The sequence below is a fragment of the Paramacrobiotus metropolitanus genome, unplaced genomic scaffold (assembly GCF_019649055.1).
Source record: "Paramacrobiotus metropolitanus isolate TYO unplaced genomic scaffold, Prichtersi_v1.0 Parri_scaffold0000007, whole genome shotgun sequence".
NCBI classification, from domain to species: Eukaryota; Metazoa; Tardigrada; class Eutardigrada; order Parachela; family Macrobiotidae; genus Paramacrobiotus; species Paramacrobiotus metropolitanus.
Window position 1 is genome coordinate 2,774,258 of NW_026570227.1, and position 23,320 is coordinate 2,797,577.

The following is a 23,320-nucleotide window of genomic DNA, read 5'->3' on the forward strand; positions in this document are numbered from 1 at the left end:
GGCGAAAGACTACCAATAGGTTTGCTAGAGCAAAAATATCACCATATATTTTCTTATTCATAAAAAAATTGAAAAATACTAAAAAACTACTCGTAGACTCGGTACTTGCCGTTTTAAGAAAACACTGAAAATTCAGTCGATCAGCTCTTTGTGGGTCAGTGGAGGCCACTGGATGATCACGTTGTAAAAGCTCTGTGAAACGCCGCCTGTACGCTTGGGATTTGCATGTAGTGCCTTCATTTAACCTCATTGGTGGATTTATGCCCACTGTCTAGTCTTGGATTTTTTATTTCACGCAGTACGGAAACGTCCCGTTTTAAATGCGACCTATTTTCCATTTACCATACAGGCCGGTTGGGTCAGGGCAGAATGCGGCGATTTAGAATTGCTTTTCGCCTGATGTTTGACCTTGTGTCACATTTTTCCTTTCCTATGACCGGCTCCTGCATCTGTGTGATATTAAAATGGTCTGATATCCAATGCAAAATATTTTGTACACTTTGTTCTTTTTCGTCGAGAATAGACAGAAAAGACAGTTTTGTTTGATAGACTAAATTCAGGAAAAGTGAGAACTTTACGGTGACACCAAAAGTCAAGCGGTGTTAAAGTTATAAACACGACTGTCTAAAAATACCGCAAATATGAGAGTAATCAAAGCACAAAGTTAACGATGTCAGCCATCTTAAAATTCCGCCACGTTTCAATGCTGCTGGGCGCCTTGCCCCCTATGGCACCTCGTGCGAACAGAGAAAAAATAAAGAAGAAAAAAGGGATTGATGACGACAGCGGCCGCTGTAGGAGAAAAAAGAACAGCAGGGAAAACGGGAGCCGTGGTGCATCCATGGAGACTACATCTAATCGGTAGTTTGATCGCTGTTGTCATCGCCGTCCGACTCCATCCGGGCCGGCGTTTTCATAGCACCTGGTTCGCCCTTGGCGCCACCGCCGGCCGTGTCTGCTTCATCCTGAAGAGCGTCGTCCGTGTCCTTACTCCAGCGCGTTCCCTTGTCAATTTCGGATTCTTCAGGGACACCTTTTTCTAAAAACCAGGCGAGAATTCAAGAGCAAAAAACATGGAAATTAGCGCAACAGCTTTGCAGTAGGCCTTTGACTTGTTACATTGAAAATAGTTGCAGTTGCAACGCATTGTGCAGGACACGGTGTTCCTTAGGACCTAGATCGCCGGGCTTACCGAAAAATTCCTGCAGTTGTATCAGGAGATGCTGCGCAAGGGACGATAATTCTGCAACTCGCAAGTCCTTCATGCCGTCCACGCACCTCTTTATCTGGCGATAATGCAACGACGGGCGCGGATCCGCTGTATGCGTTGCACAAAGTATCTACCACAGAGAAAATATTATGAGGCCTAAACATCAAGAAAACAAGAAGAGAAATAACATAAAAGAAATTAAGATGAATTTTGAATAGTTAATAAAAAGCGGAGTTCCGAACTTTTTCCTAAGCGCTCACCACCGCCGGACATCGATACGCTAAGCAAACCGGGATGTCTGAGTATCGCTGGACAGCCTTTAAGGTAACTAGATATTTACAAGACGTTTCATTTTAGAAAAAAATATGAACCGAAGAGGAAAGTTTAGAACCTTCTTGTATTGTTGCAATCGTTTACGGTACTGTTTTCGGAGAGTTCCCACCTTGCAAGCCGTACTGGCTACCACTGGGTTGCCACCACAACCGTCCCGTTGGAACCACAGCGCCATCTTCTGCTGCTGTTGACTACTCGGCACGGTTAAACCGGCATTCATTGCTTCCCACAATGCGCCATCGAAACCCGCATTAACCTTGATGCGAGGCGTAGTAAGCTTCAGGACCGGTATCCACTCAGAAAGGTCGTCCACGGTCCACTCGTTCATGTAATTCAGGTGTACATCAAAGTTGACCAACTGCAGCGCGTCACAGGGAAGACCTCGGCACGTCGCCACGAAATCATTCCAGTATTTACCGACAGCGGCTCCTGCCTCTGCTCGGTGGAACAAGCATTCACGGCGGTCGTCCAACAGGTAGCTGTGATCCCAGTGCAGACAACGAGAAGCTCCAATGATCCGGATGACATCCAGTCGAATGTTGCCGCTCTGCTGGGCAACATACTGCACCATGTCCAGTATTTCCTGAATAACATTGCCTGCCAGCAGCGATGTGTCGGCCGCCATTAAGGACTTTGTGGATGGGCGCAGACACTTGAAGATAGGAGCCAGTGTACAGTACTGCAGGCGATCCAGACGGACGATCTCGTCTTCGCTCCATGTAATGACAATATTGGCCGTCAGTATAGGTACCTGCAGAATGCTGTCCCACGTGGAGCACACAACGCGGAGAGAATTCTGCGTTAATGTGCTGAGATACGAGAAGACCTCCGTCCACAATTCCAACGATAGCTTAAGAGTGTCTGATTCGCGGCCCGCGACGGAAGATGCTGACGCTCGCAAAAGCCTCGTCAACCATTTGAGAAAGCGTCCGGAAGGTCTATTATAATAGTGCTTAAAAATAAAGCTTAGACTGCGATTAAATGCCTTTATTAATGGGATTGTGTGTTACCAAGTATCAATACAGACTTAGTTCGCATGACACGTACTTAGTAGAAGTCATTAATGATTATTTCCGTAAATGTTTATAACGTATAACTTTCTCCGCACATTTACCTTTAATATGACTTCTAATTATCGTTCTGAGGAAGGTGAGAACCTAGCGAGTAAAAACAATCCGAGAACCTGCTTCTCTTTGATTATGTTTGTTCGCTAACTTACCACTGATTTCCCAATCAGTTCTTCCATTTCGACGGAATTCGGACGGTGGATGTACCAAAGGTGTCCATCCGCGACATCCACAAGAGAAAACGCAAAGTAATCATCAAAGAAACCGGAATCCGGTGCGTGAATGTGAAGTAGGTTTCTCAACTCCTCTGCCGACATGGAGCCGCATTCCGCCGGTAATCGGACACTGTACTTCCTAAATTCTTGTCTCTCAGTACTTCTACAAAAGTGCAGGTGGCAGTCAAGTGCAAAATAAACATACACCAAAGCTTTCTGGTGCCTACCGGTCGCTCAGCGTTCTCTCGCGTACTCGATCATCTGGAACGATATCCGTATGCGCCACTTTGTCCTTGTCGACCCCCTGGACAACTGCCACGCCGTCCTGACTGCGTACGTACACAGCCGGATGCCAGATCCACGGATCGCCGGAATTCTTACGCATAAGCACTTCGGTGACCGTGGGCCTTGGTTGGCCAACAACGGTAAAGTCTTGTTCTTCCGGATGACGGCGTTTAGGTGTGAAGACTTTACTGCCGAAGGGGAGGAGACGACGACGTTCGGTGGAACCCAGAAAGTCCACGAGGAACCCGTCATCCATTACGTCCACAACGCGTCCGTGGCGAAGCAGACCGTCATCACCCATGACGTCGACGCTGTTGGCTGTGTTGATTCCGCACAACATGACTAGGAATTGCCTGCAGCTTTTGAAAGACCAAAATTAGTACCAAATCATTTGTATTGCACAAAGAATTTTGAAATAATAAATAAACCAAGTAGCGCATGAGTGAGAAATGTCCGCACTGACCGTTTTGAAACAAAACATTGAAAATACGGTCGATTACGAGGGAACAACGCTGAAAGTAATGCTCGATGAGAGGCAGAATCATTTTACAATTTTCCAATACAGTTACAGTGGCGACTGGTCAGTGCTATGAGTGTGCAACTTCTGTGTGAGCCACGTCTTCTTTGGATGTTCATGCCACGCCACGCCTGATTGGTGGAAGTGTGCCCACTGTCTAGTCTTCGTTTTTGATCCCATACTTTCCTTGCGCAAGGAAATATCCCTTTCTAAATATACTATCCGCTTACCGCATGGGTATGTTGGGTCAAGTCAGCAACCACGGTAAGCACTGATTTTCTTTTGTCACACTTTCGCTCGCCGGCGTTTTACTTTGAAAGTTTGAACCGTACTCGTATTAATATTTGATTTTTTGCGCCTGTATTGTGTCCAGTAGACCGGGGACCATCAAGCTGACCAAATTACATCGATACTCAACAAAATCAAAATGGGATAGCGTTTGCTGAACACAATGAAGTTATTTATATGGCCTTGCCGATATTCAGGCGGTTGAGAGCAGTTTATATTTACTTTTGAATTCAGATGGATGGGTTTCCAGCAACATTAAGCAAGATCGGTTATCATGCAGAATTACGGTGCGGAAAAGCTGGCATCCAATGCTGGCGTCACTACTCGCAATGTGTTGCTTTCGCAATATGTTGACCAAAATCACGATCGTCGATAAAATTGATACAACACCACTCTGTAGATGCTAACGTGTACAGGGTGGAGAACAGAGATAATGCACACTTGCAAATTTATATGTACGGTTCGAAGTGTCTGTGACCTCTAATGAAGAAAGCAAAGAAAGAATCCGTGACCTTTGGAAAAGTAAAGTAATCACATTATTATTGTGAAATGTCTAATTTTGACTTCAGTTATGAATAACAAACAATAATAGCAGCCTGCAGAGATGCAACAAATTCGCAACAGTTTGAATACTCTCAAATGTGTGAAATTTGTTCTAATCGCCCTAGACCTATTCATTCAGTGGTTGCAACGCTCGTTATTCGAAAGTCGTCACTGAAACACAGGGAATATTGTTCCCAGAATGATCCGCTTCTCGCTCTTCGAGGAGCACTCAACTCGATCGCTGGAGTTATAAATACTTCCATCAAAGCCTTGCTGCAAGGAATGACTCGTAATTTAATAAATAGCCATGCTCGTCAACGCCTGAGACGCATGGATAGTGCTGTAGAAAAACCTTGTTGGATTACCTCCAAACCGAATATGCTTTCGATTCATGTATGTGTTGGTTTATTATTGTTTCTGGCTTTTTTGAACGATAATGAAAGAAGCCAACAGGCATTCAACGACCAGAATCTATGAAACAGTTTTTAACCTGCCAAACCTAATGACTTGCATTTAAATTCCCATAAAGAAAAACCGCAGCTCGGACTACAAACTGAATCTTTTTCCGTTGCTTTGAGAAGCAGCTGTATCCAAATCAAAGTTATTACAACGTCAAATTTAAAATTGACTCTTGTCAGGGCGGTTTCAAAAGTTCAGCAGTAGTCAACGAAGTAATTCTCCCACCGAAAACGTTGATATTGCACTGGGAGAAAAATTAACAGGTGAAACAAATCTGAGCAATCTCAAACTTGATAACTCTTAATACATTCTGAGTAAGTATTTTACGTTATTTTCAAGCCAAGTAATCGATGCAGTTGCTTGACGTATTGTTTTCAAACTGTTCTTTAAATGAAACTTCAAATTTGGGGTAACGAAGACTATATAAGGGAAAGATGCAAATATTGAGTGAGGTAAGTGAGAACAAGTACTGTAAGTGCGGCACACTTCAAAATCAGTACAGTATTGTTACGCTCACAATCCTCCAGGTCCGCAACAGGCCCGCATCTGAACACATGTGGAACTGGAAGAGTATCTGCTAGTTTTTTGTACAGAAGAGCGGATTCAGAATTGGGATTGAGTCCGCGTAGAGGCAGGCACGCGCTCACAAAGTGCACAACATGAATTGTAGTTTTACTCCGTCAGCGGAGTACAGCGGATATGTAGTGTAAATGTGTCGCTACTACCTGAAGTTTTAAAGTCAGCTGCAGCTTAGACATGAGCGTGTTGCTACTCAGAACATGGTAATTAAGCGATCTGGAATCCAACGAGAGAAGTCTACATTCAAAGTACTATATGCGTATGCGATTTTTTTTATGGGGTGTCTAACAGAAAGAGTGCTTTGGCCTCTACTAGCACAGAAGACAGACAATAGTACTCGTAGAGTCGTAGTAGAGGTACATTTGTGACGGAGTATCGATGGCAGACTTGGCAGTAGCGTTTTTACACTTTTACTACAACATTAGCATGCACGGCAACTCTTCGAGCAGGCTGTAGTAAGGAACACAAATCAAGCCAAGCCGTTTCTCCTAAGTAGCCAAATCCGGTAACGGAATTTGGGTTGGATTTGATCACCCAAATTCGAGCAAACGATACATTACGCACTAAATGTTTTGACCTTCAGGTCGATGGGCTTGCGACAAATGGGGCACAGGCTCAGTTCTTGCGCGCAATCCATACAGGCTACCATATGGCCGCACGGGACGAATGTCACATTTTTCGGCCGATCCTCACATATCCGACAACAATCGACATCGTGCGATCCGCTTGAACCACCTTCGTTTGCCACTAAGTGGTGTAAAATTAGGTTTTAGAAAGATATTGAAACTACAAAATTAGGTTATTGACAGAAATCAGTGCGGGCAGATTCTGTACTTATGTCCCGAATTCGAGCTTCGCTATGGTACGGTTGCTCTTCATGCAGTCGTGCGTCCGCGATTGGTTTATCCAACGAGATTCGCTAGATTGGTTTCCCGCTAGAGCCCGGATCACACAAACCGATGGATCTTTGGTGGTGGATAGCGCGCCCTCCAGGAAGCGAATAAGCAACTCCCATTCAGCTAAATAAAATTTGGTATTATTCACACGGATGATCCTATCTCATCTCAAAAACCAGGAAATAAGAAACTCAAGTCGACTAACCGAACTTCCTGTCCAACGGCACCAACGAGCAGACGAGTTTATATTTCGTAAATCGGCCCGCTTCTACGAGATATCGCAGTGCCAGAACCAGGTCGCCGGATGCCAGGTAATCTTCGCCAACTGTCGCCAGTAATTCCGGATCGCGGCTTAAGAAAGCCAGTTGTTTGATATCGCCGAGGCCTTCGTTTTTGTTAGCCACAACCAACTGGATGATCATGGTGACAAAAAGGACTTCAGAAATTTTTTAATTACAAAGATTGTTTCAAAATGTAAAAATGTTGCTAAAATAACTACAAAAAAGCTGATTTTTTTGTGCAACAGACCTGTGCGGCTTCTTTCCAACACTTTCCCCTGACCGGAATGTCCTTAGCAAATCGCAGCATTCCTCCTTGAACGAGCACGTCGGCAACTACGCACGGATCATACGTATATAACCGCTCGCCGAATAACTGTTGAAATTTCTCTGTAGGATATCCACTTCTTAATAAAGATCGAACGGCATGCTTCTGCAGAAATCTAAGGAGAAGAAATCTTCAGGTTTGTCATGCAGGTTGGTTTATATTTTTGTTACACAAATGAAACTGACCATACCGGAGTTGGTCTTTATTAACGGTTTTTGTAAGTAGTCGGCGGATGAAGGTCTGGGTTTCGGATATTAGATCCGTTTCGGCCATAGTTTCAATGAGCACAGCCAATTGTTCGAAATCGTTGGAGGCGGCTTCATAGCCGGCTTCCGGTTGGCCAACCATAATGTTAACTAGGTAGGAACGCTTTCCGTTCGCCGGACTCAAAACGGTTTCCCACATGTGTCGACTGCGTAATTTTAACAGGTAATTGAACTGACGCTTGAATACGCCAAGTTTGCCGCTCAGCTGCAAAACAGAAGTCAGCATTATCAAAAGGTTGAAAATAGTTTCAAAAATAATATAAATTACACTAATAGTAGCATTTGAAGGAGTAACTGAAGATAAAATTTCTGGATTAAGACAAAAATGTTGAGTACCCGGATGAAATCTTCACTAAGGCGCCGTTCTTCGTACACAGTCAGAGCTTTAGTCAGCCAGTTATTCTCTTCGCACCATTGACCAACCGCAACAGCATCAAACAATTGATCGTTTCTAAAAAGCAAAGTGGCGCATCGCCCAAATACAGGAATTTCTCCATAAACAAAAGATTATTTCAGGGCATAATGTTGTGTGCGAAGTAATACTAAGCAATCTTCCGCACATGATGACCTACGTGCGGTATCTTACTATATACTCGTGTGATTCGTTGTGGCAGTTACTTAAGCATATGCTCCAGCTTTTCGCCTTCCATAGTTTCGATGTACATCTTCACCAGTTGAGAATGCACCCCTTCATCTGGAACGCTCTTTCCCACAAGGTATTCCAAAAAGCTGACCTTTGTTTCCCTGTTGAAAAGTGAGGGAAGTGCAAATACCAGATCATTTTAAAGCCGGATCTGTTGGCACCGAGTGGCCGAAAACTTCTTCTCTTGGCTTCGCGTACCGATTCCCTTTCTCCTCTACCGATTGCAGGACGTCAGGGTAGACGCCTTGTAACATGTTGACCGTCAATCCAAGGTCCAAATCCATCTCCAGTGCAGCCAGATCGGCGTTATCGTCTAGAAGAGTTTCGATAATCAGGCGCAGCTGCTTCCTCGCTTCCTGTGAAGGATTATACCGGACGGTTTAGTGAACGATGCTTAGCAAGTAGCGGGCTTGCATATGAGAACGATAAAATTTATTCAAACCATTCAAACCAGTACCTCATCCGGCAGTTTTTCCAATAAAAGGTTCAGCCGCACCGGCCATCCGTTGGCAGGGTGTAAAACCTGGCAGTGGCAGCTGCCAATGGCACTGCCAGTGGCATGGCATGCGATAAAAAACTGGCAGATGCCGCATAAAATGTGGCACCACGTACAAGGTGGTTTGGAGAGTTTGGTGTAGTGCTTATCCTTGAAACTCTTGCTTGAATTCAGTTAGGCTGGATAGTGCTAACAGCATGTGCCGTGCACAAAGTGCGTAAGTTCGCGACGGTATGTAATGAAATTTTAAAAGGTCAACTTTACATCTTGCTGTTAGCCCGAAGTACCGTAACAAAACAATTAAGAGCGCTGCTATAAGACGTTCGTATCACGTCCTGAATGCACAAGGCTGAATGAAATAGAAGCATGCCGGCTTTAATATAGAGTACATAAGTCATAACTAGAATGGCCGCAATTTAACGTGGAGCTTCAATCCGTTAATTAAATATGGCAGAATTTTAGGCACGGTACTGGAACGATAGGTGATTCCGCATACAAGCCGCTTAGGCAGGCTGTAACCTGGGTTTTACCCTGTGTAGAAATAATTTAAGAAACCATGCCTACAGGGCGTTTACAAGCGTAACTGCATGATGTTTATCGGCGCCGCTGTGATTGCAGTAGCAACTACGTTGTAACAAAAATCAAGTTGTCACCGTAATTAGATCTCGACACTGTTATCGCACTACACAAATAAGGTACACGTCATCAAAGTTGTCTGATGGCTCCGAAATACGCAATACGGTAATTATAATGTAACCTGCCATGGCGAACTTTGTGATGTTGCTTGGTATTCGGTAACAATACCCTCAGACTATGAGTGTTCGTAGGACCAAAGTATCCAACAATCGCTCCTGATGTCCGAACGCTTTAACGTTTTTGTTTTTATGGTGCGCAAGTTATATTCTTCGTAGATCTGACGTTTTTATGTGTTTCTGTTTTTTTCCACGTTAAAATGTAAAGGCATTTAGAAATTAATACTGTGCGCCAGCTACATAACAGCATGAATGCTTGTGAGTAGTGCAAAACTATTAACGTGTTGTTAATTACATCATCTCAGTTAGTGTTAGAGCCTTTATTTCGCAATATATCGTACAATCCAGCTTTGCTTACAACTACAACCAAATGAAGAATATATTCCAACTAGCATGATCGAGTTAAGATCGTGCATAGCACACCCATGGTACATGTAAATACCGAGCATTATTAGTGTTATGCAGCCCTGCGACTAAAATCGTTGCCACTCTAACTAACTCAAATTATCCATACAGTACATAATGACGCCGATAACTTGTTAGTGCAGTATTTGCAATAAACTTGACGCGTGCCGGTGTAGTGTATAAGTAATATCACGCTCCCTGTCTAAATTTTCAAGCAAATCTGTACAAAATCTATTGATTGTAGGACCTTTTAAATAATCCGTGAACCACCAAATTTTTTTATTGAGGCTGTAAGACGCATATTAAAAATACACGGTGTAGTGTGTTCAGACTTATTAGAAGGTTTAACGTAAAAAACTGCCATATGTCAATAATAAGTACAAGTAAGGCAAAAATAGGTTGAACAACAATTTAAGTTGCTTAATGTAAGTACTACTTACTTAAACTGGCATCGTAGTCGAATAAGTACTCGAATACAGTACCGGGAACGCAGATACGGACTGATACGAATTTATTTTTACGTAGCGCGTCACTGTGATTCTACGATTCCTAATTATCCAGTTTAAAAGAGTCCACATTTCATGAACGTGACAGTGACAGCAAGTGCTGGCATTGTTCGCCGTTCGGTACTAAAAAAATTAGCGCCAGAAGGAAGAATTAGAGTCAGATGTAGCTCTTCAACGCAACTCGGCAGCAAGGTTTAACGTACGCACACCGCACAGTTGGATATATATATTTATACCGGCGCCCCGGTTCAGCTGCTTGTGTCGCATGGTTTATATTCGCCGTTATAATATTATACAACGGCAAAATAATCAGTTAGCAAACTAGAAGATAAGGCTAGCTGTTTGTGGAGCTACCGTGCGTATGTAAAAGTGCGCGTATAAATGGCGCCGGTTTTTTTTGGAATAACAGCAAAGTTCATGTGCAAGTATACGGCGCACATCTGATACGAACCAGTGACCGATACTGTGAAACACTCCACCATGTACCATCTTGCTTACTCTGGCCTGTAATTGGTAGTCAACAAAATCGCGGCTTCACTGAATAAACTGAAAATCTTTTTCTTTGCAGACCGTAATGTTTGCAAGCAGTTGTTGCACTAGAGTTTCCTTTCCGGTCGAAACTGTTTGTAGTCCTTAATACTACTGATGGCTTGCAGTTGTAGTGCTATTGGAAATGTTTAATTAGCATTACACTGCTTTGCAATATGAATATTTCAATCACGTACATGGCTGTAGAGGTAGGAGCACTAGTATTATTACCAATAATCATTTTGTTATTAGTGTTTCTATTGGTAAATATGCCGTTTTGTGGTCGCTATATGTAAATTATTGTAATAATAATAATAATAATAATAATAATAATAATAATAATAATAATAATAATTGTTTTCAAACAGTATAAACCATTGGCCTAATCAGAGGGCCACGGTTGTTTTAACATTTGATCTAAATTAGCCGAAACAGGTAACGTTATGTACCTAAACACTGCGAAATATGTGAAATTAATGCACAAATTAATACCCAATTGTATAACTTGTGTATATAATATGTGACATTAATGTATAAATTATTAATTATAATTGTATCACTTGTGCATACACTACAAAAAAATACTAATTCAATTTGGGTATAATCATTGCCACTCTTCAGTGGTGCAACGCCATACAGCATGATCTGTTTATTCGTTTCTGAATTATTAGTCTACAGGAGAGTGGCAATCGTACAAATTTTAGTTTAAAATTACTGTTTATAAATCTGCATACTGCAATACACTATTGTGTAACTTTCATATTAACAATGTTTAGAAACAAGAACGTCAGTTTTGCTTCTGGTTTGACAGATGCCTAAGTACGTGGTGGCTGACCTTAACTTATTGAAACAATAATTGTCATAAACTAAGCCACCAAATGAGCGTGCGGAGAAACTTATTGTTAGCTTAATAAATGCTAATGTTGACAGCGGCATTTGTCGTTGAGCTGGACTTAATTAAACGAAAAAAGCCCTATTCTCAGCCGCAAGACATATTCCAGCGGTGTGCGTCTTAAATCGGGAAGAACCGCGAATGTCTTTTAAATGAGCGTTTTTATCCTTTTGTATTGTATCTGTGGTACTTTGCGCAAAAGGCAATTGCTAGTGACCTTTTGAAATTTTTTATCCCGGAACGTACCTGCGAACTTTGTGCATGGCCAATACCGTTAAAACAATAAAGGAAAACTGCATGTATATTGGCAACAGTTTCTACGATATACAGTAGAAGTATACGTAGTGCCACATTTTATGGGGCATCTACCAGATTCTATCGCTTGCCAGTTGCCAGAGTCTCCAGTTTTTATCGCATGCCATGCCACTGGCAGTGCCATTGGCAGCTGCCACTGCCAGGTTTTACACCCTGCCCCATCCGTTGCGTATTCTGTGCGTAACGAGTTTGACGATGAGACCGTATCTAATGTACAGCCTTTCCACCAGTTCTTCCACGGCACGTTGCACGCCAGGTGCCACTGTTTCGGACAACAAACAATCTATTACGCTCTCCGGGTGTAATATCTTGCTCTGGTTTGTAATAAAGTGAAACTCGAGGATTTGTATGAGTCCATGTTGCAGAGCCATCTGCACAAATCATGCACGCGATAGAATTACGTACAAAGTAACTTAATATACAATGAGCCTGCAAGACTCACTTTGACGAGTTTCAACAAAGCGCTTTCCGACATCTTTTTCGGCGACAAGGACTTCAGAAACATAGGCAGACCTAAGCACAATAACCCGATTATTAAGGTATTGCTCTGAGCTTTAACGCTAATATCATACTTCTCGGACGCAGAAGACTGCCCACATTACAAATTCCGACAAAAAGATGCTTTGGTCTTGTTCCATATTTTGTCCCATAATGGGAAATTGAAATTGTATTGAAACCCGGTTTTAAATGCAGCTCAGCAAAAGGTACGCATGAAGCGAAGTACACATTCACTGCACGTCTGAATCTTCGCGTTGAAAATCCGTACTTTCAGATCTGGTTTAAAATTTAATTTTAATAATAATTTGGGTTTTAGCAATTCCGAATTTTCGCGCACTGTTCCCGTATTACAATTGCGCCAGTCGCCCACAGACTGTAATCAACCAATGTACATAGTGCAACGGCAGTGAATACAGAATCAAATAAGTTGTGCTTACCATCTTTGATCGTGTTGCGCGTTTTGCGCTCAAACATGGTGATCAATACATCCAATCCAATTTTGTCGCTTAACTTCATGGCGAGATGACCGGTAAGCATAAGGTCATGTGGTGTGGATGAAACGGTATCAACAGCCAACTCGAACACATCGACCGCCTGTTCCGCCGATAAATGCACTACATTCAGCCTGAGAAAGGTGCAAAAGGTCGCAAAGTCGACCGACTTCATGCCCCGTACAACATGGATCACTCGCATAAACGTGCCGTTCTCCATTGGAGCACTTAACCGCAGGGCGTATTTTCCGGCTTCCGTTGGAAGATTCTTGTCTAGCAAAGTCGCTATCACATGGTCAAACGACAGACTGACCCCGAATACCTTAAAAGAAAAGCCGTTTTTGTTCATGAACGTTGCTGTTTGTTATTCGTTTTTTGGATAATTTCAGCTTAACGTCTTAAATGAAAGGACACCGTATATGGTTACCAACCGAAACTTTGCTTTCGCGTGTTCTTAATGACTTTTAAATGGTTCTACCTCATTCTAAAGCCGTATCTGTACGATTTGCTGAGTAGCGGGCAAATTAAATTAGAAAAAAATTTTAAAAGTGCTTCGTGCATCAAAAGTGCATTAAATTTCGATCTTCTTGAACTTAGCTGTAAAAGGCGGCGGCCGCAAAACTACATGAAATTAAAAATTCTGAACCAGAAATCTCACCGTAACACTAGCACTAGCCTGTAATTTTTGACTTTGAAAAAATGACTTTGGAAAAAAATTTTGGAGATTCAGTTAAAAGCTTGAAAAAAGCAACAGGCGGTAGTTATGCGATCTTAACAGCGCGGGTGACAGCCTGATTTGTGGTGACCGAAAATGCATTCGAGTTTATCGTCCATTTTATTGCATTGCATGTCAGCAACTGATGCTGCGCGCGCGCCGGGCACACTCAAGCAGTTTTTTTAAATCATGGGGCACGAATTAGTCAATTTTAAAACGAAATAAATCGTAAGTGGAACAAAGTGGAAGTTCGAAGTGCGGGAAGGAAGTTTCGATGGATGCATACAAACCTGGTGCTGTGTACCGGGAAGTGGCATATCGTGTCGCTGTCGTATACATCACCTGAAACTGGTGTTCACAGAAATTCTCTTACAGGCTTGTAAGTGAATAACTTACTATTCCGTCACTGCTAATGACAGTTAGGCCTCCGGAAGACGACGCGCTATGCACAACACAAATGGTGCTTTCGTCATCGGCTAACGTCTTGGACGCTAAGTGGCACATGTTCCGATAGTCAACCAAGTGGACACATCCCATTTTGGTGGTAATAAATGCCAAGAAATGATCATCCTTTGGATGTACCTATAAAAAACTCTTTTTGAATGCCGCTTATAAATAGCTCGTACATAATGTAATTTTATTCAGGCAATAACCCATTAACATAATAACAACCCCGCGCTGATAGACACTAATCATTGTTATCATTTCCAACTTTCGGGAGTGCATTCAGTGTGTCCAAGAGAACAAGTCGCACTGCATATGACAACAGCCAGACTAAAACGTTATCTAAAGAACCAAAACAGTACTTAATTCAGCGCCGCTAGTATTAGTACTGTACTGACACGATATTAAGGGTCAGTAAAATCCCCTGGACCGCCGGCACTAGGCGTCGGCTTCATTGATGTCAAAGGAACCGACAACTAGCGCGGGCGGTCCAGGGGATTTTGCTGACCCTTAATATCGTGTCAGTACAGTACCGTTACGGCAATTGGAAAATCCTTCGCTGTTTCCTTGGCGTCCACTGGGTATAGAATTTCAAGAGTAGAGTTTCTGGTATCCGAAAGGTCGTACGTGTACGCTGACTGACGAAGGTAACGATATTTAAGAAGTATGCGGGGGTTGTTGTTGCTGGTGGCAGTGTCGGCGATTAAAATAGCAACAGGTTGGCCGCCGTACGTCGGTATGGACGGTACAAAAGCCGCTGCGAATCCTGAAAAGGTTGTAGAGGCTATGTCACCCATATGAAATACTTCCACGAGGCCTTTTGCTTGGTCCACCTATATCGTACTAAAGTTAATTAATATTATCAGAAAGTAGGTTTAATTGACTGTGGTGACTTTTATTCAGTGTTTATGTTTTCCCGTTTAAAATGTGTTTTACGGCACTCATCAGTCAAATGCACATGGGAAAAACGTGCATACATCAAGCTTAACCGCTGTCAGAAACGAGCAGTTCTTCGAGCGGTGTAGCGGGTAATCAGTGACGCTGTAAGTTCCAGCAACATCCTCCTTGCGTAGACAACTCCAGTTAATGTTCCAACTTTCGACATCCATGTGGGTAATTTCCTTATCCGTAAGAAATGCAACGCAGCTCGAATCTATCCATCTAGCAAAATCCACCAATGACGCAATGACTGTCTCTTTTTCCAGGATGAGCACCCGCAGTACGTTCGCAGCATCTGCAGCATAATTTAGATCACACAACAGCCGCATAATCATGGTAAAGGTTACCTCTCCACTATAACACTAACCATATGTGCAATAAACGCAGTTTGGCTATTTACTTATGCAATATTTTCGGAGATAATTTTATTAAAATTGCTGTAAGCAGTAGCGCATTTGTTGCGGTACTCACTGTTTGCTCACCGTGAATAAGACAAAACTCGCCATTTGGACTGCGAGTGGCGCTGACAATACGGTCTCGCCTGCGGTATCGTTTGAAGTCCTTGCGGGTCACTTGAGGGGGTGAAGCGGCCAGATCGAGAAAGAACAGGCTAGGGTTAGACCAGAGATCTCCCTGGCTGACAACCGTAATGCAGTGCTCTGATGCCATCGTAATGCTCTTCCCACTGTTCCATTTCGAATGAATCAGTTCTGGAATCTGTTGCGGCAAGCACTCATAATCATGGGTGACAGTTTGTAATACATGCGCTTTCTGCGATATTATTCTTATAAATCATTCAGTACTATCTATCGTTCAATAGTACCGTGGAGAAGTGATTATGTTTACAAAGTAGTAGAGTGCTGCCGCGTTTCTGCGCTTTAAGGTATTTGCGCATTCGGTATTAGCACAATAGCTAAATCGTAGCGCTTAAAATCCTGTTATTTCCGTAGAGTTCGGAATTTTGGTGCTCTGTACAAAGCAACGGTAATTCACTCTGTTTAAGCAATTGCTCGTACCTTTGCAAGTGTCGTCACAGACAGCACAGGACAAGAATTTGCCATCACATACTGTAATTATACCTATCCGTATGATACGGATCGACTGCATCTAACAGACAACTGTGGAAAATTTCCCCGCTAGCGGTTGATCATTATTTCGTTGATAGGTGTAGTACAGTCATGTAAATCACGCTATCAGGAGCATAAGGTATTTCAGCGTATTCTAGCCGTTTTTGATAGCGCACAACAACAATATCTCCACATTATTGCCGATACCGTGATAAGTAGTTACAAAAATGCTCACGCTGCATTTGGTATGTACAGTATCCACCGGTCCTAAGCTATCATGATATCATAATCTCAACAGCTAATAAATATTAGAATTATAAAATGAAGTAGAAATTCAGAGCACGCGGAGCACGCGATGCAGCCGTTTAGATACTCAAGTATCAGTTTTTACTACAGTTGTAAGTTGCAAGTGCTGTACTAGTATTTCAACAGAAACGCAATGCTCGCTCGGAGGACCGGTACTTCTGTTGTAAAATTATCGCTCAGTGAACAAACAAGTATTAACAAGGCACGCTTCATACACTGTAATATTTTTATCTCACTGCAATTATTATATGGCCCAGCGTGTTTTGAAGTTTTGAAGCTTGCTCACATCGTACTTGTCTTCGGCAATAAATCAACCGGCAACATGAATTAGCCACAGCACGTTACATACGACAACTTTGCACCGGTATTATGCCACCCATTGTACATTCGCCATCCAATTAAGGAGGACAATGTATGCTTATACGCATTCCCATGCTAACGCAATTAATTTAATAACGTCAGCAAATAGCGCATAAACATTATAATGTGTAATCAGTTTTCTATTAAATTCTATCTGGACTCTCTAGATGTAAACTGAAAATTCTTACCACAGACGAAAAAATTGATGACACCATGCCGTTATCTCGAACATATACTGTACGTAACAAAACTCATGTCATAATCCATTCAAGCAACCTATTGGATTACAAAAATATCTACTGTTGCTACGACGAATACTTCAAATGGCACTCAGCATTCTGGCAGTGAAAAGACCTGCTAAGTGAGAAAGCGACCAGCTAACCACTGGAACTGTTCTTACTTCTTATTGTAATTTGTCTGAATGCTCATTTGCTACATTTTTGTTTGATAATATTTATCAAAGAGGTTTGGTTCGTTTGTCTGAATTTAGTTTGTTTGTCTGAATGCTCATTTGCTACATTTTTGTTTGATAATATTTATCAAAGAGGTTTACATCACTATCAACGTGAATTAGACCTAAATAGCATTTTGCAACATCATTTCTGGCCCATACTACAATTACTACGATTGGCGTTCTGAATAAATATCACCAAATAGAACAAATGCATTAAGTTATACTATTTCATGTTTGCTCTGTTCATATGAATATATGCTTAGAAAATGTGCTTACAGATACATTTGCTTGTATGTCACATGCGTTTACCAACGAAAATGTGCTGTAAAATGTATTAATAATATGCAAAGACTCTGGGTGTTCTTATCGTTAGTAACGCAACAGACGGGTAATTTAAATCTACACAGCAGTAACATTTCCATTGTAATATGCTGTCGCGTCTCCTCCACGATGTGTATGGCTCATTCGACATTATGAGCATGTACTGTAATCAGTTTACAAATTCATTCGACTCCTACATTTACTTCTGATTTACAAGTTGTAAGCATACGTATTTCGACAACAACTCATGCACCTACCTTGGAGGAAAGCGGATGTTATAAAATTGCAAATATCGCCCGATAAAAACAAATACCACACGCCGCCTCTTACATGGTCGGCTTGCCTTAAAAGTTTGCTCGCGTAATAGTACTGCTGGTACCGTATTTTAAACACCAATAAAACAATCGCCAGGAAACGATTGACTAAACGTCGCATTGATGCTTTGAGCGTACCGGTATAAGCATCCTATAACATTTGTAAGGATTGAAATGCCTCCACAAGGACACGCTTATGAATTTTCAACGTGTTTGCTTAATAGGTTTGGTTTTTGAATTTTTAAAATAACCGTGGATGACATCAGCTGACGACTCGGCCCCTAAATAATCTATCGAACAATGTAAACCGGTAAAACTTGTGTGTCGCATTGCTCTAGCGCATGAAAACCTACACTGTTTAAACACAAAACGATTGTAACGGTACCGCACTTTGCTGTAACATTATCTTGTTCATGCCTTATGCGTTCGGTAACGGTTGTATTGTATATGCAGAGCCACAAGCAGAAAAGTTGCACCGTGCAGAAATTATGTCATTGGATTATGTACGCCGGTTTCCTCGCACAACTAGGTGCGTGATACGTACGGGGGAAATGACAACGTCAAGCACTAAATGTCTTCAAATTTCTTGATCTTTAAGTCGATTGGTTGCCGGCAAACAGGGCATAAGCGGAGTTCTTGCGCGCAATCCATACACGCCACCATATACCGCACGGGGCGAATGTCACTTCCTTTGGAAGGTCATCACTGATGCGACAACAACCGATGTCTTGCGTTCCGCTCGATCTGCCTTCGTTCTTCACTATACAGAGAACACAAAGAGCACAGTCAGCACACGTAGTCGTCACAAGCAAGTGAATGCGGAAATTTCATATTTGAACGTATTTAATATTTTGAATCACTGTACAACGCCATATATTGCAGCGGTGCGCCGCGATTGTATATTAAGCCATGTCATGGTTTTCATGCTTTTTCCTGTCATGCTTTTGTCATGCATTTTCCTGTATCTTGTAGTTTGTGCGGTGTACATACATACTAGCATTTTCCTCTTTGCTGCAAAATTGCTTAACGCTTCTTCCATGACGGCGCTGTTACCGTAAACAAATTGGCGTAAAGTTCCGTAGTCTCTCTCAGCTTTCGATTGTTACGAACAAATTCCGACTGGATAGATTTCTGTGACATTGTGCATGTGATACGTTACACGAATGCGGAATGTTCGCGATAGTATCGCGAACATGACTACGAGTATTAAACTGTGTGCGTCCCGTCAACCTAAGAATTCACAAGCAATTTTGAAGGCAGGTAGTAAAACGTGGCAGTGGCACCTGGCAGTTGCAATGCCAACGGCCTGGCATGCAATAAAACCTGGAGACTCTGGCAACTGGCAAACGATAAAATCTGGCAGATGCCAGCAGGTTCGAAAACAATTGTTGGTGTCCCGATATGAAAATTCGCAAGTACAGTAAATAGCATCAGTAAATAATTATATCTGTTCACTCCAAGAAAGTTTCTAAACGCTTTGGCCACCGGTGTGCTATTTTCAACAAGTACAGTATGGACGGAAGTGCGCGTACATTTTCCAAGCTGCACCGTTTCACGCCTGGTGTGAACGACGATAGCGGTGATAGAAATGGCAGGCTACAGAAGCTGAAAGAAACCTCGCTCACAAGCAAGCGCCGGCATATACAATATCATAGGTAAAATTTCAAAGGACAATTTGTACTTGGCCGTTTGCGCAACATTGCACGGTACCGAAGTATAAACTATAAACGCAGACCTCACCGAACTCGGGCAGAAGATACGCCAAGAAGCGGCCGGCGAGTGTTTGCGGCAGCGGCCCAGCATCGAAATCCAACGTGAGAATGTGTCGTCTGCCATGGGAACAGCACCAGTATCGGCTAATTTAGATGGGATGTTCTTATAATTAGGCCACCTATTTTTTATGTCGAGTGGGGGTGTGGAATCAGTACATCTTTACTATGAAAGAAAAATTGTGACTTTGCAGACTACCGTTTCCCAGCTCGATCCCATTGCGGCGATTCGCTTCTGTTGACTCAGTTTGTTGGTTTCAGACTTTCAGTAATAAATTTTCAGTCGTGGCCCAACTGACCAATTTTCACTGTTTCTGTCTTAACCTGTTCCTTCCCATTGGTATCAAAGTGATACCGTGGAGGACTTTTTGCTACCGTAGCCGAACCAAGCATGCAAATTTCGATTTTTCAGTTTTATTAGAGAGATAAGATGTTGGGGCACATTCTGTAAGACTTGAGCGCACAGTATAAGTATAACGCGCACTCGCCAGTGGTCACCAAAATATGCCAATTTTCGATATCACGGGTGCACCGAGGTCGTGAACACCTCCTGACCATCCGGGTGATGCGAAAAATTCTAAGTAAATAAAATAAGTAGCTGACATAATGGGCTACCTAACGCAGCTTAAATTTTGGATTACGTAAAATGAGTGACCAGTGGTGATCTCTGAAAAAAATTTGGTATCATTCTGACAGCAATGGGCCATAGGGTACAATGCAGGACTAAATGGTCGCATAGCCCCATACCTAGCATTCTGTACGCAAGCGTGCAGTGCACTTGTACGAAACGGATATTTCGAACTCAGTCGTACAGTGCACTGCGGTGCATACGTACTGTATGTGGAGATGTTGGGTATGCGACCATTTCGTCCTAAGCTGTACATTACGCACATTATACAAAATTGTCTAGTAAATTCAGCGTGCTACGCTGTACACTTCAAATTGATATACTAAGAGAACCTTTTATGGGCTATTAAGCGATGAGTGTTTTAGTGGTCATCCGAGTGAACACCGTCCAGCAGCGTAATAAATGCCCCACAATTAGATCCATTTCATACCACCATACTGTCGGAAGCCATTCTGGCAAAAAATCATGGTTGCTGGCAGACGGGATAAGTAAAGAGTGACCAGAGGTCACTTATGCTGCAAAAATGTGCATCAGTGTGTAATCCACACTGCAAGCGCGTACATGCGCATGTTAACATGCGCGTAAACTGCCGGTGAAGTACGACGTTGGCTACTTTTGGTTCCAGGTACGTGCACAAAGACTGCCCACGATTGCTAGCGACCTTTCATGGAGGTCAAAAAGGAGTAGTGACCGCTCTGGCACGTGCATGGTCTTAGGTATTTGAGCTAGCCTTGCCCTTTTAATTCTTTCCGGGTGGTAGAAATCAAGTGCCGGTGCTGCACGGCAACTGCGGTGCTTTGTTTTTTTTGTATCTTTATATTTTTTGTGATATATTCATGCTGCTGACCGGTGGTCAGTTTGATAACCATAACGAATGTGCTGGCAGATAGCCCTTTTAAAACTGTCTGTATTACAAAGTGTTTTAGTTTCAAAACGTTTTGAATGTAAATTTAGTAAAATAAAATATATCGTGGCATTAGTTTCAGTCAGCCCGTTGGTGTCAGATTGATACCATGCTGCCGTAGCTGACCTGTGGCAAGCAAAATTCTGAAAAAAAATTAATTTCTTATTTGAATTATTTGATCGACGATTCCTAGTATTCATGGGCCAATTCGGACGGGATCGGGTACCGGGAAGTCCTGGGTTTAACTGGGTGTAACGAACACAAAAAACATGTTGCATGTAAAATATACCGCCACTGGAACGCTTACCTAATGAGCAGCTTATCACAACAAGAATTCCTGGTAATATACATACGTAATTCTAGCTATACTTATGTAATTGTGTAATGAATGCAAAACATGTTAAAGTCTTTACACACCTTAACACATATGACCATAAATATCTTTCACACAGATATGGTTATAATTATATTCGAACTAACACGAGGATGCAAACCATGCACATGGATAATTAATGAAAGCCACGATAGCCGCTGTCCATTTGTCAACACCACGGTCGTAACAACGTGCTAAAGTATACCGGCATCCGAATGTTTACCTAATGAGCAGTTAATGAGCGTGAACTTCGTATCTCTCTCCACGGTCTCCGTCTGACTAAAGCCGATAGTTCCTGAACACCACCGTAGTAGTATATAAATCTACCACACACTTTGCCAACCGGTTTGTCATCCATGTCAGACGGTACACTATCACGTGATCACACTGAGATACGCTTCTTGCACAGCCCATTCATGGAACAGATCATCGACCTTGAACCAGCATTGGTAACGCCCGGCATGATGCGCCTGTACCCGCGAAATGGTCAAAGTGGAATAACAGTGGCATATTCCATCCGTGGCGGTATTAATACTTCCTTTAAAGCCTTTCTTCGTGGACTTACTGGTTCTGAATTAATCAATTCCCTCAGAGTATAGTAGGTGATCTTCGTTTCTCCAAAGAAAGCGATTTTTGAAAATACCCCTCATGGCTAAGAATTTCACGTAGCATGGAAAACGGGCGGTATCACCTACATGAACCGTCACATTGGACATCGGTGGTCGAAAGACTTGAGACGCGGTGAGCGTCGGACTAACCAAGAACGTTTGGGTGACCACATAGCGGCTGCCGTTGTACTGCAGGCATTCGTACTTGCCGGTGTGCAGATGCGAAAACTCCGGTAAATCGAACGTCAGTGATCCCGTAATCGGATTGCTTTCGACGTATGTAACATTATGGTAATAGGGTTCATCAATGGAGCTCAAGAGACAACTGCATAGATCTACAAGGGGTTTCGGTGCCGGTGACTGCGTTTCCTTGACTGAGCTCAAAACCAAGTTTCCATTGACCGATAGCCGTGTTGTATTGTCGGGCATGCCGGCAAAAGCCATCGCAATGTCTCCTCTGCAGCGCAGTCGTACTGTTCCTCCTTCAGGTGGTCTAATGATGTTATCAGTTGACCGTGTCGCCGCTGATTGGCGGGCGGCCATCAATGGCTCCTTTAAATGAGTAACACCATTACGGGCATTTTGGAATGCTGCGTCCAAGAGTTCATTGACTATCAAACAACATATACAATGAGTTATTAACATATTATTGGTGTCGAAACCAGGTAAACGGTAATCTGTAATCATATACATGGTGTCATAGGGACAATTAACTATGTCAGAAAGGTCATGGCATAAAATGCTATGGTCCGGAGCAAAAGGAATTTTGAAACGCCCATCAGTTGTTTGCATACAGAGTCGTGTACAACGATTTGTAAAAATTCACCGATCTCCATTTTAGTGGGATTAAATTCCAGAAGAGGCAGTAGCGCGAAGATACGAAACAAGCGAACGATAGCAAATTAAGAGATCCAGCCCCAGGTAGAGCATTCTGACAAGACTATGGCTGAGAAAGTCATTCGCATGAGAAACTATAATGGTACTATTACTATTATTACTAGTATTTACATTAATCATGTGTAGCCAACCGGCGATGCGGTTGTGAAATCCGGTTATTGAGCTCACAAATCGCAAACTGCTGTACATAATACAGATTTTCCTTGCTTTTTAATGGCTGGACAGTCACAACGTTCGCGCCTGTTATACATACATGTAACTTACTGGTCTCTCGGCTTGATCCTGGCTGAACCGGGCATGTTTCGAAGCGCTGGAATGCCAATATCAACCAAATCGCCCCGTGTAGTACATCCGAAGAGGTCATCTTAAAAAATGTGGGTTCCTTAGCAACAAAAAAGTCTTGAGCATTCTTCCTAGCAAGAATAACTGCA

General features: G+C 42.5%; 2 protein-coding genes across 3 annotated transcripts; both read right to left on the reverse strand.

Moving 5' to 3' along the window:
• Window positions 1-5,881: 5,881 nt before the first annotated feature.
• On the reverse strand, window positions 5,882-9,033 carry LOC129582341 (uncharacterized). The gene is made up of 9 exons (XM_055473852.1): window positions 8,365-9,033; window positions 8,106-8,263; window positions 7,883-8,008; window positions 7,601-7,715; window positions 7,189-7,469; window positions 6,921-7,113; window positions 6,598-6,802; window positions 6,454-6,515; window positions 5,882-6,243 (listed from the first exon to the last, which is right to left on the reverse strand). Exons 2-9 carry the CDS (start codon window positions 8,189-8,191, stop codon window positions 6,166-6,168), a joined length of 1,146 nt encoding a protein of 381 aa, XP_055329827.1. The 5' UTR covers window positions 8,192-8,263; window positions 8,365-9,033; the 3' UTR covers window positions 5,882-6,165.
• A 2,623-nt stretch (window positions 9,034-11,656) lies between these two features.
• Window positions 11,657-17,771, reverse strand: LOC129582254 (uncharacterized). Of its 2 annotated transcripts, none has more exons than XM_055473733.1 (8): window positions 17,654-17,771; window positions 15,371-15,605; window positions 14,927-15,183; window positions 14,483-14,782; window positions 13,902-14,087; window positions 12,737-13,112; window positions 12,244-12,314; window positions 11,657-12,172 (listed from the first exon to the last, which is right to left on the reverse strand). In XM_055473733.1, the coding sequence occupies exons 2-8, from the start codon at window positions 15,555-15,557 to the stop codon at window positions 11,948-11,950; spliced, it is 1,602 nt and encodes a 533-aa protein (XP_055329708.1). In that variant the 5' UTR covers window positions 15,558-15,605; window positions 17,654-17,771; the 3' UTR covers window positions 11,657-11,947. The 2 variants fall into 2 exon arrangements, with proteins under 2 accessions (XP_055329708.1, XP_055329707.1); XM_055473732.1 differs by lacking the exon at window positions 17,654-17,771 and adding an exon at window positions 15,905-16,340 and having other exon boundaries at window positions 11,658-12,172.
• Window positions 17,772-23,320: the final 5,549 nt, after the last annotated feature.